Source organism: Protomyctophum parallelum, assembly GCF_964188405.1.
Source record: "Protomyctophum parallelum genome assembly, chromosome: 20".
NCBI classification, from domain to species: Eukaryota; Metazoa; Chordata; class Actinopteri; order Myctophiformes; family Myctophidae; genus Protomyctophum; species Protomyctophum parallelum.
The window spans coordinates 26,322,036-26,335,081 of NC_139718.1; the positions used below are offsets into that span (position 1 = coordinate 26,322,036).

The 13,046-nt window shown below is 44.3% G+C and overlaps 1 protein-coding gene across 1 annotated transcript; it reads left to right on the forward strand.

Annotated features, from left to right (window-relative positions):
- Positions 1–2,115: 2,115 nt before the first annotated feature.
- Positions 2,116–12,714, forward strand: tmem229b (transmembrane protein 229B; the record flags this gene model as incomplete). Its single annotated transcript, XM_083791664.1, has 2 exons — positions 2,116–2,279; positions 12,002–12,714. The coding sequence occupies exon 2, from the start codon at positions 12,091–12,093 to the stop codon at positions 12,712–12,714; it is 624 nt and encodes a 207-aa protein (XP_083647790.1). The 5' UTR covers positions 2,116–2,279; positions 12,002–12,090.
- Between the last annotated feature and the right edge of the window lie 332 nt (positions 12,715–13,046).

Below are 13,046 nucleotides of genomic sequence, written 5' to 3' on the forward strand. Positions count from 1 at the left end.
CAAGAAATTAACAGAATCTTCACAGCATGTTTTATCGTATGATGAAGTACTGTAATATGATCTGGGGTTTAACTGCTGGTTTGCTTGGGTCAAAAAGGTTGAGGTCCAGGTCAAAATCAATAACTAGATTTTCATGAAACGTGGTGTATATGATCAGTAGGCTGTCCTGAAGAGATGATTCACTTTGAAAAGGTCAAAGAACAAGGTCACAGGGCGGGTCAAAATCACATTTTTCTATCTTTCTATCCATATTTTGTTGCATAAAAGTGCAGTGGAGAACATTTATTTCCATGATGTTTCTAATTTATCTGAACATAGTATGATGTTAAAGGGTACAATTGCTTTTCCTTATTTTCTGTCATGTTACACACTCTTAATGTTCTGTGTTGCTAAATTGCTAGCATGGTACTACCTACTAGTGGTTTGAGCTTCCGTTCACCCATGTAAACCACATGAACCATTACGTCTCAATTCTGGGCATGCCAATAAGTAAATATTCTACAAAAAAAATTGAATAGTCAAGGAAAAAAGCAGATTCTTAAGGGGATCCATTCAGTATTCTGATTGGATGCCTTTGTGATGGCATTTCTAACTGGATGACAGACTACAGTATGTACATTTAAATTGCACATACAGTATATGTAGATTCTGATTGGAAGGCTTTTCAATGGTAGTTTTTGATTGGATGTTAATGTTTTTTTTGCGCTTTCGCCTTTATTTTATATTTATAGAGTGATAGACAGTAGGCTGACAGGAAATGGGGGAGTGACATGCAGTAAAGGCCGTCGGGTTCGGGAGGTGAGCCCGCGGCACACTTCCAGACTCTGACTACCGGCCACGGTGCCTGGACCACTGAGCCATGGCCCAGGCCAGATAGGACATTTTTGTAATAGAGATTCTGATGTTTAGACTTTTTTAACAGCGATTCCAATGGGATGTCTTGTAACAGAGTCTTTGATTGGATGACTTTGAAACAGTGATTATGATGGGAATGGTTTTGTATCATTGATTGTGATTGGTTTACTTTGCAACTGAGATTCTGATAGAATGGCCTTGTGAGGCCTCATTCACACGTATCAAACACCAATCACCAAACAAATGTTTGGTCGTCACAATGCTTTTCCAATGGGAGTCACATGGTTTGACCAAACATTTTTGTTTGATCGGGGGGAGCGGCAGAACACCACCAGCAATCAGCAATCAAACACAAATGTTTGATCAAACCATGTGACTCCCATTGGAAAAGCATTGTGGTGGCCCAAAAAAACGACCAAACATTTGCTTGATTGGTGTTTGATACATGTGAATGAGGCCTAACAGTTATTTTTAATTGGATGGCTATAAACCGATTATGATTGGATCCATTTATAAAGGTGATTGTGATCAGAAAGAACTTCTGCTTCTAAGTTTTTGTGGTGACAAGGCGGTCCTTTTTCCAAAATAGAGGAGCGCTTGAGCCGTCATTGTCATTGGTGTCAAGTGATATGTCCAGACTGAATTCTCACTCGAAGCAAGTATAATGTGGCACCTCTCACTTGCTTGTGACACATGATATCGACAGGTCACAGTTCACACCACTGCACACTCCTAAAATATTCATCCTCTGAAAGGCTAGTAGTGACAATAAATAGGAATTGGAAGGATCACTTAAGTGGCTGACCCCTCAGACCTATACTTGGGTAGTTCTAAAGTCTTCTGTTGGAAGGTGCACATCCCTGTATTATTGGCTCCAAAATAATGTTTGTGTGGACGAATGCCTCTTGCCATCGTCAGGTTATTATTGGACATCTCAGTCCCGATTGGCAAAACTTCTTCCACTGCTGTCTGAAAAAGAATCACTTTGATTAGTGGGCTCTGATCTGATTGGTCACCCACAACTCTGTGAGCGAAATGTAATTCAAACAGATAAGGTCCACACTCAGGGATATACTCTGTGTGTGTCAGTGTGTGTGTGTGTGTGTGTGTGTGTATAATTATTATTTTGTAGATTTGTCTGGTTTTAATGCTAGTGGCAATGAACGGGTTAAGCGATGCGAGCGCTGTGTGTGAGGACCTAGAGTGAGTGCGCCTCTCTGAGCATGTGCTGTTGTCTGCTGCAGTGAAGTAAAATGTGTACATTTTTCATCGGCGAGCAGCGAGTCTGAAGAAGCCGGTAACATCCCGGGCGGACAACAGACGAGTCAAGTGTCCTGACTGCAGCATATCCCACCGAAAGTGACACATCTTTCAGCCCGCATCTCCTGGAAGCCACTGCAGGTCACCCAACTCAAGGAGTCAAGGTAATATAAAACAAGAAAAATAAATACAGAAATTGTGAAAATGTGCTGGCGATTATTAATTTCGTCCCGTCCCGTTATAGCCTACCTCTGTTGTTGCAGTGTTGCCAACTGGTGATTGTTGGAAGTGGTCGTGGATGTGTGAATGTTTAGCACCGGGCAGCTATTTAAAACATATTTAAGTTATGATTTAAAAAATATATTATTATTTTCTTTTTGAATATCGCGTTGATCCGAGTTTAGGTAAAATTTGATGCTGGACTGACGATTGTTGGCCACATGGCATCTGTGCCAGTGTCACTATTTTTCCTCGTGCGTCTCACTTCTGCAGACTTTTAGTATGCTATATTATAACCAACAGGCTGCAGGTAGCATCACAAAATTGTCTCAATATTCTAGACATCTGGGACTGGCAGACTGGCATAGTACGTAGGCTACGGTACCAAAATACACCTGTTATAGGCTAATAATTGGATGACACCTATAAGAAAGAACTCGGTACCACTACTACTCTATGGGGCAAATGGCCAATTTGTTAGAAACACGAGTGATTAATAACTACAGACCTAATTCGTTACACAGCCCCGTCATTTTGGTTGTTGCTTCTTGAAGCCGATGCGGTGTAATTAAAAGGGTAGCCCTAGTCCTACTGCACTGCTCAACAGCTCCACTGGAGGGACCGAGGGAGGGAGGGAGGGTGAGAGAGAGAGGCATCCGCAGCGGGATCTCCCAGTCCCAGGCATCATGGGTCTGCTTTGCGCACTGCAAGCGTCGGTTGCCTGCAGTACATGGGACCAGTTTCCTTTCCAGGACGAATTAGGATGACTTTGACTATTGAAAAACACTGTTAGTGTTACGGAGTAGTCTGCGTATGTCACGGTATGTGCATATATCTGAAATACCTTAAAACAATCATAACTTTATTTTGCTGTTAAATAGACATGCTTTCATATGTTGGGTGGTCAGGAATTAGGATTGGACTCAAAACCCCTCAGTGATCCAATTCCACTTGACTTTCTACAATTTGCAGTATTATCCATTCTTGCAGAGTAGCCTTAATTGTGTTTTGTGTCATTGACACAATAATAGGACTAGTATTTATAACTATATAGCCTACACCGGGATTCCTGGAATTGGATCCCTATAGGCTCAAGATGGGATATTAGGGCAAGCCGTTCTGTCCTATAGTAGCCTACTACAGTACTATGAATCAACTCTTTGCCCATCTGAAGGCTGGATAAGCAGATTGTTGCTATTATTCCATACTGCATTTTCATTTGCATTGCCTTCATTAATGCGACAAAAGGCTAAATGCTTTACCGGGCATGCTAGAAACATCTCTTTGCTTCACAATCACAATGTCACAGATAGAGCTACACACATATGTGTGCTGCACATTCCCACAGTTCCTATTTCATTGTGGGATGTTGACAAAAGAATAATACCGATACTGAATGATATATATTTTTGTGTGGTGCAACCACTCCTACAACCAGCAATGTCCGTGTACACCTACCTATGTGGCCACCTATGTGGCCATGAGCACGAGTATATGACTATAGGGTACCAGTAGGGGGCGCCAGAAACAGAGAGAGCGATAGTGTTACAATGTTGCCTGCTAATGAGGGGGGGGGGGCACAGAAATACTTCAGTGCACTGTGCTTACACATGTTGCGACCTTCGGTCCGTGTTGAGGTTCTTAATCCACTGTTTTTCATTAAAACGTCTTTGTCCTACTGTCCAGTTGGGATTGTGTTGAAGTCCAGCGCCTTTTAGAGCTTCAATGCCGTGAGCCATGAAATATTGAACCAACCTTGTGGTTGTCTTTTTTGCAGTGTTAATAGAGCTTCAATGCCGTGAGCCATGAAATGTTGAACCAACCTTGTGGTTGTCTTTGTTTGCAGTGTTAATATTGTATCTGTGTTGTCCCAGCCTTGTAGCTATTGTTTTACCCGTTTCTCCGACATATTGTAAACCACATTTTTCACATTCGGTTCTCAAAATTCCTTTTTATTCTGTTGTGGCTAGTCTTCTCTGTGTGGAATAACTGGTTATCAGGGCCAATTTAGGGCCTGGATCCCGCACTCTTATACTTCTAAAAAGGTATTGTGAGCTTTCCGGAGGAATGTCCTAGTGTATCCTCTTAGTCTGAGAGCATTAAATAGCGTTTTACAAGCTATTTTGAAATCACTTCTTTGCGTGCAAATCCTATGGAATCTTAGTAGTTGTGGGGCGGGGGCGGGGGGGGGGGGGGGGAGCTGCACCACTCAGTTCACATGGGTGTGATTCTTCTTAGTGCTATTCAAATTGTTTTTACTTACAAAAAATAATAGCTGGTTTAGATTAAATTTGATGAGATGTTTGACTGATTGTCAAATACGCTGTGGACACTACACTGGTCCATCCTATCGGAGGAAGATGTAGGCCTACAGCTCCCCGTTGCCCCAGCTGGGCAGGCAACATTGATTATTACACATTGTCAACAATAATAATTAAAGCTCTTTTTGCCTGATGACAGATTATCCTGCGTGTACCGTACTTCCTCTCTGTCAAAGAAATGAATGATGTGGACCATGTTAGAGTAAATCTCTTCCATTTAGCTTGCTATAGAAGACGCTACATGACCCACATGCAATTGGTGCCAGGGGGGCTTAGCGCAGCTACGTCTTAAGGTCTTTCATTAAACACAGAGGGTTCAAAGGCTGTTACACTGTCAAATCCTCCGTGTTAATTTGACTCTGAGAGTTTACCCTCAGAAATACAAATGGACAAATGAACACAGGTGAGTTTGCTGTATATGTATAGGAGAGGCCGAGGGGAAGGATGAGAGAGAGTGGAAGCAAGAGAGAGTTGAAGTGATAAGATAAAAGTGCTGAACATCAGAATGAGAACGGAATAGATGGAAAGTATAGAGAGGGAGAGGGGGGTGAAGGCAGAGGCAAGGTGTGAGACTCATTCATAGTCTGGATTTTCGGTGGTGAGGTGACCACCGGAGCTGAAATAACGTTGAGCGGTGGTGAGTAAAAACAGACAGAAGGGCTGGGGCTGGGGCGGTGGTTTGCATTTACTTTAAGCGTTAAATAGCTCTATATTCTGATAGCAGTCATTGCTACTGTATAGTGTTTGTTCTGTAATGTTCAGAAAACAGGTTAGGACACCAAAGGTATGCAATCGAGAACTCATACAGGATAGACTAGATAGACAAGTGAAGTTGGAAGTGGTGACACAAAGAAGTGAGCTAACACAGTTGGAAGTGAAACTATAAAATTGAAATGGGTCTCCCAATTAGATGAAATTGGCAAACTACCTGAAAAGATACTTTTTATTTATGAAGGAATTGAAGAGACACTCGGTAGCAAAGATTACTATCAGAATAGTAATACAGTAGTAATAGTAATAGAGCTTTAGGCCCCTATCAACCGTGCGTACGCCAAATTATGGGTGCACGCCGAAATTACCGAAATTCACGTCTGGTCGGAAGCTGTCGTACGCTTTGTCCTCACCTGTTTTTCTGTCGTAGAACAGCGGAGCAGCATTGTTTGACCAGCTGAGAGGCTGTCACACGCATACCGGTAGCCCCCCCGACCCCCCCCCCCCCATGACATATCGAGAGGCATTTGCAGTGCTGCAGCTTTAGCTTTTCTTTTCGCAGATAAGTAAGTCTACAGCCATGTCTTTCTCACGTCTCGTCCTTTTAATTAAGGATAAACCCGACGCACTCGAATGCCACTAAATGTGACATGCCGACAGTGCCGAGGCAGCAAAGTGGGGACCGCATCTTTTTTTTTTCGTCGGAAAATCACGGGGTGCCAACTTAATTCACGGACCTCCACCACTACAGCCTACCACCAGTACCACATAAGGTTTAGGCTGCGAGGCATGCAGTCTAATATACAGTAATGTCATAAACGTCCATGCAGGTCACGACAGTGACAGAGACAGACAGAACAGGAGCGGAGGAGGAGATGCAGAGTTGCAAAACAGCATTTGTCACAGGCTGTGCGTTTCCAAACTCATTCCAATGACGTGAGCAATGTTATTTAATTAATGCTTCACATAATCACAGGTTCAGGTTTTCGTTCACTAATCTTGTTGTTTATTAAATGAATAAACATTTTAATAATTGCATATACAACTAACACACAGTGACAGTTGCTTGCAAATTGCATGTGCATGTGCGTCTGTGTGTGTGTGTGTGTGTGTGTGTGTGTGTGTGTGTGTGAGGCGGTCAGCAAGGCAAGGAAGGCTTGACTTCAGACTTGACTCATGTAACTATGGTTTCCAAGGTCGTACTGCAGTTGTTCATGTCGCAAAAACGAGGGCGAGGCTTGATTTCATAGGGCGTGCCAGATAGATTTCAGCCGTCACATTTATTAACGTCGGAACGAAATTAAGGAAGGATCAGCTGTTTGCGATCACTTTATAAATGGCGTGGCGACGTGGGTGTACTACGAAACCTACACTTGAATATGTGGCAGATTTTACACTCAATTGATAAATGAGGGCCTTAGCCTTTTAACAAAAACAGAAGATGATTGGGGGAAACACTGAGGATAGTTGTAAAAGTATGAACATGTACACAGTGCTACTGTATGTACTATACATTACATATTCAGTAATGGACTATGGACTAGGCTATAATTAGAAGCCTTCTCTTGAATCTCTTCAGATACTTCTCCACCCACCTATTGTACTACACTGAAAAACAAGGTTGAAAAGCTGTTTATAGACAGATGCCAGGTCATTATTGACGTGGCATCCTAGTGTTTATAGTTTCAATGTACAGATTATTGATATTCTTTGGATATTCTATACTGATAGGTTCTTGGGTTACTTATGATCCTAGATGACTATTTCCGTCTAACAGCAGAATATCTGTACAATGAAACTTAGTATACACTATAGAGTGATATGTCTACATAAAATGCTGTCTAAATTCGCAGTAAAATCCTCAGTGTTAATTTATCCAGTGTGTACAAATGTAACCGCTCCACAGTATTCTTCTGTGTTCATAAAGTAAAGTTTTTTAGAGTAAATACAGTATATAAACCCATTGTGCTCATAGTGAAGGGTAAAGTGACTTAATGGACTCCCCTTAGCACTGCAGCATATTTTGTTTAGGTTTTCACCTTGAGGACATGGAGAGTCTGCCTACTGGAGCGTTATATGAGCTTGTGTCAGCCACGCTGTGCGAGGTCCTTTTAATCCTGGTGCCCCTGAGGAGGGTGCCCTCTATACCCTGTGTTGTATTATCCATCTACTCTCTCAATAGTTCGCTCTGTCTTGTCTGGCTGGCTATCTGTCTGTCTGTCTCTCAAAATCACCAAAATTCAAACTGCTATCACCAATCTGGGAAGTTGTCAATGTCAGAGTATGAAAAGTTATTGCAGTGATGCGGATGGGGAGTGGAAGTTTCAGGTTGCCAATAGTTCCGATTTCTAGAACAGCTGTGAAAATCCAGCCAGGCTGTAGTGCAGCTGATACTCAACAGTCCCCAGGTGTGAATGTGTATGAAGTGACTGTAAATGAGGACATTGCTTAAAAATAGGCATTTATACTTATTATGTTTTTCCTATGGAATCCATAACATTGCTTGATAATAATTATCCAGAAAAGGATAGACAATGGATAGATATTCACACTTTGGCCTCCTTCATGAAGAAGTTCTGTATGGTGTCTGTTCCTATTTTATAGATTACTGTTCTAGATACAGTATGTAATAATACTGTGAGAGGTGACTGACCGAGCCTAAATGCCATTATTTCCCTTTTTATTTTTAAGATTTGTGTTTTTTTTCTTTTAATGCCTTTATTGACAGTGAAGTGAAGTTAGACTGGAAAGAGATGGTGAGTGACATGCAGCAAATTCCCACTTCAACTGCGAGTGAAGATGTACAGTATGTAAATGACTAGGCTTTCAGTGCAAAATGAGAAAGGATCATTACATGTACAGGTACATCTGGTTTTGTTGCTGCATGTGATTGTGGTTGCCAGCAGACAAATGGCATTTTCAAAAACTTGGCTTGTGAATAATAGGTGCAGCAAAGGTGCCTAAACGATATCCTCCCCAGCCAACACATCAATTCCAGCCACGTTTGTGTGATTGACAGCTTAACCAATACTATCAACATTGTGCTGACTGCTGATGTTGACAGTCTGTGGCCATATCTGCTACACTCTGCAGATGGCAAAAAAGGTTAAGAATCATTTGCACGTACTGTATAGTATTTGACCCAGGATTGGTCCCAGGGGGAGGTGGTGCAGGAGAGATGGATCGCTGTCTGGGGTGAGAGCCAGCTTGCTGTCTCAGGAGTAATTGTCCTGTCTTTGCCATTGATCGCAATCAGTTTGTTGTACAGTATGCTGGCTGATCATGCTCTCTCTCTCTCACACACACACACACACACACACACACACACACACACACACACACACACACACGCACGCACACAGTCCTGACCAAACAGCCTAATGAGTAAATGTAATCAGTCACAGCAAGCAGTTCCTCCTGTACATAAGTCAGCATCCTGTCTGGCCCTGTCAGTGTTGGGAACACTGTTGGCCATAATGTCACCTATTCACTGTTCGTCCCTCATGGAGGCCCCCATTAGCTTGTCCCAATAGGGCGCAGAGTGGTTCTTTAGAAAACCAGAGCAGCGTGTCTGCAGGATCCATCAGCATCCATTTTCTTCATCCTCCATGGAATAATGTACCTCTTATACAGTAAAATCCAGGTGGTAATTTTCCGCTACGGGTCCATTTATTTCCATTACATGATATGACTTGCGCAAGCAGATCTATCAAGTACTATGATCGGCTGGGTATGTATGTCGGTGTGCTCTCGTTGATTTGGTCACCATCAACAGCCAATAATACACCACCATTCTAGGTGACGAAGTGAAAGAAGGGAAAATAGGGTGTTGTGAGCTTGTAGATCGTCTCTTTCCACTAATTTAGGTCCTGGGGAAACAATATTTATCTTTTGGGTTGAGCTAAAAAGCATGGTATAGTTAGTATACATCCTCAAGGAAACCAACAACATCAAATTCAGAGGAGCACCCCCAGGCACGTCACTGATGCCCAGGGTTTTTTTGACTGGCTAAGGGTGAAATTTTTACTGAAGATGTTTACTAGACTAGTTTTACTGTCCAAGATTTCAAACCGACCAACTCTGACCTCCATGGGGTAACCTTTGATACCGGTGGATTGCTCTGACCTTCATTGGGTAACCTTTGATACCGGTGGATTGCCCTCAGAGTGAGATCTATGCCATCGCCACCGTTCCTGGGCCACAGGAACAGGGATTATTATCATAATGTGAGGTCTATGATGGGTCAGTTCTCTGGTGTAATAATAAGTAAGTCACAGTGCACAGCTGTCAGTGCTGTAGCTACAGTAACATGGCTTTGCTGTATGATATCATTTTTACTGTATTGTCTGCGCCAGGTCGAAGGCAGGGACAGAGCTTGTTTCTGCGTGTATGTGTGTGCGAGTATATACACGCGTCTGTCTGTCTCTCTCTGTCAGAGTGGGGTGACGATAGTTAAGGAGATCAATACCTAGGAAACTGGTGGGTGTGTGTGTGTGTGTGTGTGTGTGTGTGTGTGTGTGTGTGTGTGTGTGTGTGTGTGTGTGGTGTGTGTGTGTGTGTGCGCGCCAAGGGGGGATGCTATAACAGTATGAACAACAATGGAAGCTTAACATTGTGGGCGTTGCATACGCCATGGTGTGCCGGTCAGCGAGGCAGACCAGGACACACATTTACACCCTGCTGTAAATATAAACAGAGGTGTTGATGTTACACCGGAAAAAACAACACACTCCTAGTGGGACAAGTCCGCCCATGACTGCTATAGATAGACATCATGTGACATGTAGAGACTACAGTATATCAAATGCCGTAGAGATGCTGCCGGTCCTCAGTTGACCTGTGCGCTTCACAATGTTGTTCATTCTTAATTTGTGACAGTTAACTGGAAATATGTTTTGATATACCTATATATTTTATTCAGAATGTGTACGGTCGCTGTCAGGCAAAAGCCTCCTATCTCCGTATTCTAACTTTTTGTGTTTTTTGTAAATTAGTACTTTACTTGATCATTATTATTTAGCAGATCTGCTACTTTTGATGTTTTGAATTTGAATCCTGACAAAAATGACAGTTTTGGTTTCCACCTAATAGAGACGATATAAACATATAATATATAATGGGAATATATCAGTAAATGGAATGTAGTATACTATCATATATTTCTCTTCCACATAGTGTAGGGTGTTTGGCAGTGGCTAGAGTTACACACCGTGAATGGTCTTTAGATATTTTATCCTAGATTTCTCGTCACAGCCAGCCAGCTTAGCAAATCGACACAAGCCAGCTGAGAGGGGGGATTTGAGTGACAAGGACAGGGGTTAAAGAAGGTGTGTGTGTGTGTGTGTGTGTGTGTGTGTGTGTGTGTGTGTGTGTGTGTGTGTGTGTGTGTGTGTGTGTGTGTGTGTGTGTGTGTGTGTGTGTGTGTGTGTGTGTGTGTGTGTGTGTGTGTGTGTGTGTGTGTGTGTGTGTGTGTGTGTGTGTGTGTGTGTGTGTGTGCACGCGACATAGGCAGTGGTAGATTAATGGAGTAAAAGTGGTGAGGCTTGTAATGAGGATGAAGAGGCTGGGCCCCGGGGTCAGAGAGGATGAAGAGGCTGGGCCCCGGGGTCAGAGAGGATGAAGAGGCTGGGCCCCGGGGTCAGAGAGGATGAAGAGGCTTGGCCCTGGGGTCAGAGAGGATGAAGAGGCTGGGCTCCGGGGTCAGAGAGGATGAAGAGGCTGGGCCCCGGGGTCAGAGAGGATGAAGAGGCTGGACCCCGGGGTCAGAGAGGATGAAGAGGCTGGGCCCCGGGGTCAGAGAGGATGAAGAGGCTGGGCCCCGGGGTCAGAGAGGATGAAGAGATTGTAAATCAATATTGTCGGCCCTTTTATGCCCATATATGGATCTTTGTATCTGTCTGTCTTTGTCCCTTTATGCCTATATATGGAGATCCCTGATGTTATCAGTATATGCCCATATGTGGGTAACACGGTCGGATCTGTGGTTCTGGACAACCGGATCTCCATATAGGTAAGGCCTATGGGTATATCAGTCGCATCGACAATTCTACCAAACAGTGGCCTTGTGGTAGAGTGTCCACCATGAAACTGAGAGGTTGGCGTTCAATCCTCAGCCGGGTCGTACCAAAGACTATAAAAAAGGGACCCAAAATGGCCTCCCTGCTCAATCAGGCCTCCCTGATCAATGGGTTGGATTGGATATTTACTTTATTTAGTCCCCATATATGGGGATATCCGACTAGGACATTGGGCTATATGACATGTCTAGTATGACAATCCCTATATTTGGCCCGAGCCGACCTAGTGCTGATATCAGATAGATGTGGTAGAATGGGTAGAATCTAACGATGGATAGATCTAACTGGCTTAGTCATCGGGACAAACATAGTCGGAGAATATATAACAAGGGTCGGCTTCAGGGAGAAGGCAGACGTCGAAGCATCCTGGTTTAAGTTCTAATCGGACACCACTGCGGGGGTCCTAACCTAAGTAATCAGCAATAGCTTTGAGCTATTTTATACTTAGATTAGACTATTTCACAGATCAATCCTCACTCGAGCCAAGTGAAGTCAAGTGAGTTGAAATAATTCTCTATTATGTTGCTTTCTCAAATAATTTCTTTCTTCTCCCTCTAGGCCTGCGTCTCATTAGTGGATATCAAAACTTGGAGAGACCGGGAGAGCGAGAAGGAGAGAGAGGAAGCTTGAAAGAGAGAGGAGGAAGGATGGTGTCAACCCCCGTAGAGACCCCCGTGCCACTGCCGGCCCTGTCCCGGTGGTACCTGTATGCCATCCACGGCTACTTCTGTGAGGTCATGTTCACGGCGGCATGGGATTTTGTGGTCAACTGCAACTGGAAGTTCCCCGGTGTCACCAGCGTGTGGGCTCTATTCATCTATGGCACATGCATCCTCATTGTCGAGCGCATGTACCTGGGGCTCCGCGGGCGCTGCCCCGTGCTCCTGCGCTGCCTCATCTACACGCTGTTGACCTACACGTGGGAGTTTGGCACGGGCCTGCTCCTGCGCCAGTTCAACGCCTGCCCCTGGGACTACTCGGAGTTCCGCTACAACTTCATGGGCCTGATCACGGCCGAGTATGCCGTGCCGTGGTTCTGTGCCTCCTTCATCGTGGAGCGCTTCGTCATCCGCAAGACGCTGCGGCTGCGCTTATACGGGGGGCCTGAAGATGGCTGGTCGCACTGCTGCTCGAGTGCCGACGGCGCAAGTGGAGGTGGCGGGGGTGAAGGAGGAGGTGGAGGTGGGAGAGACTTGGGGGGAGTAAGGAGGAGAGGGGAGAGGGAAGGAGAGGCAGGCACGAGCACCAATGGTTTCCTGAAGGTGGAATGAGTGAATGCACCAACGGAAAGAATCAAGGACACACGCAAACGGAAAACGGCCTTTGTACTGACCTCTCCATCCCCGATTCTGCCCCCATCCAGCCTCCCCATATACCTTATACAAGGTGCTATCCTACTATTTCCACACAGGGACAGACACAAGGCTGCTGTGTGTAGAGTCGAAGCAGTCTACAAAGGCTGTGATCACTCACTGTGTCCTTGAAAGTCAACAGAGGTGCACATTAACACCATGTTACCTTCTTTGCTACATTTCATCAGGCGCTTACCCCAGTCCAATGCTGGGTTGTCCCGGATTTGTGGGAAGAGGAGACCTTTCAGTGT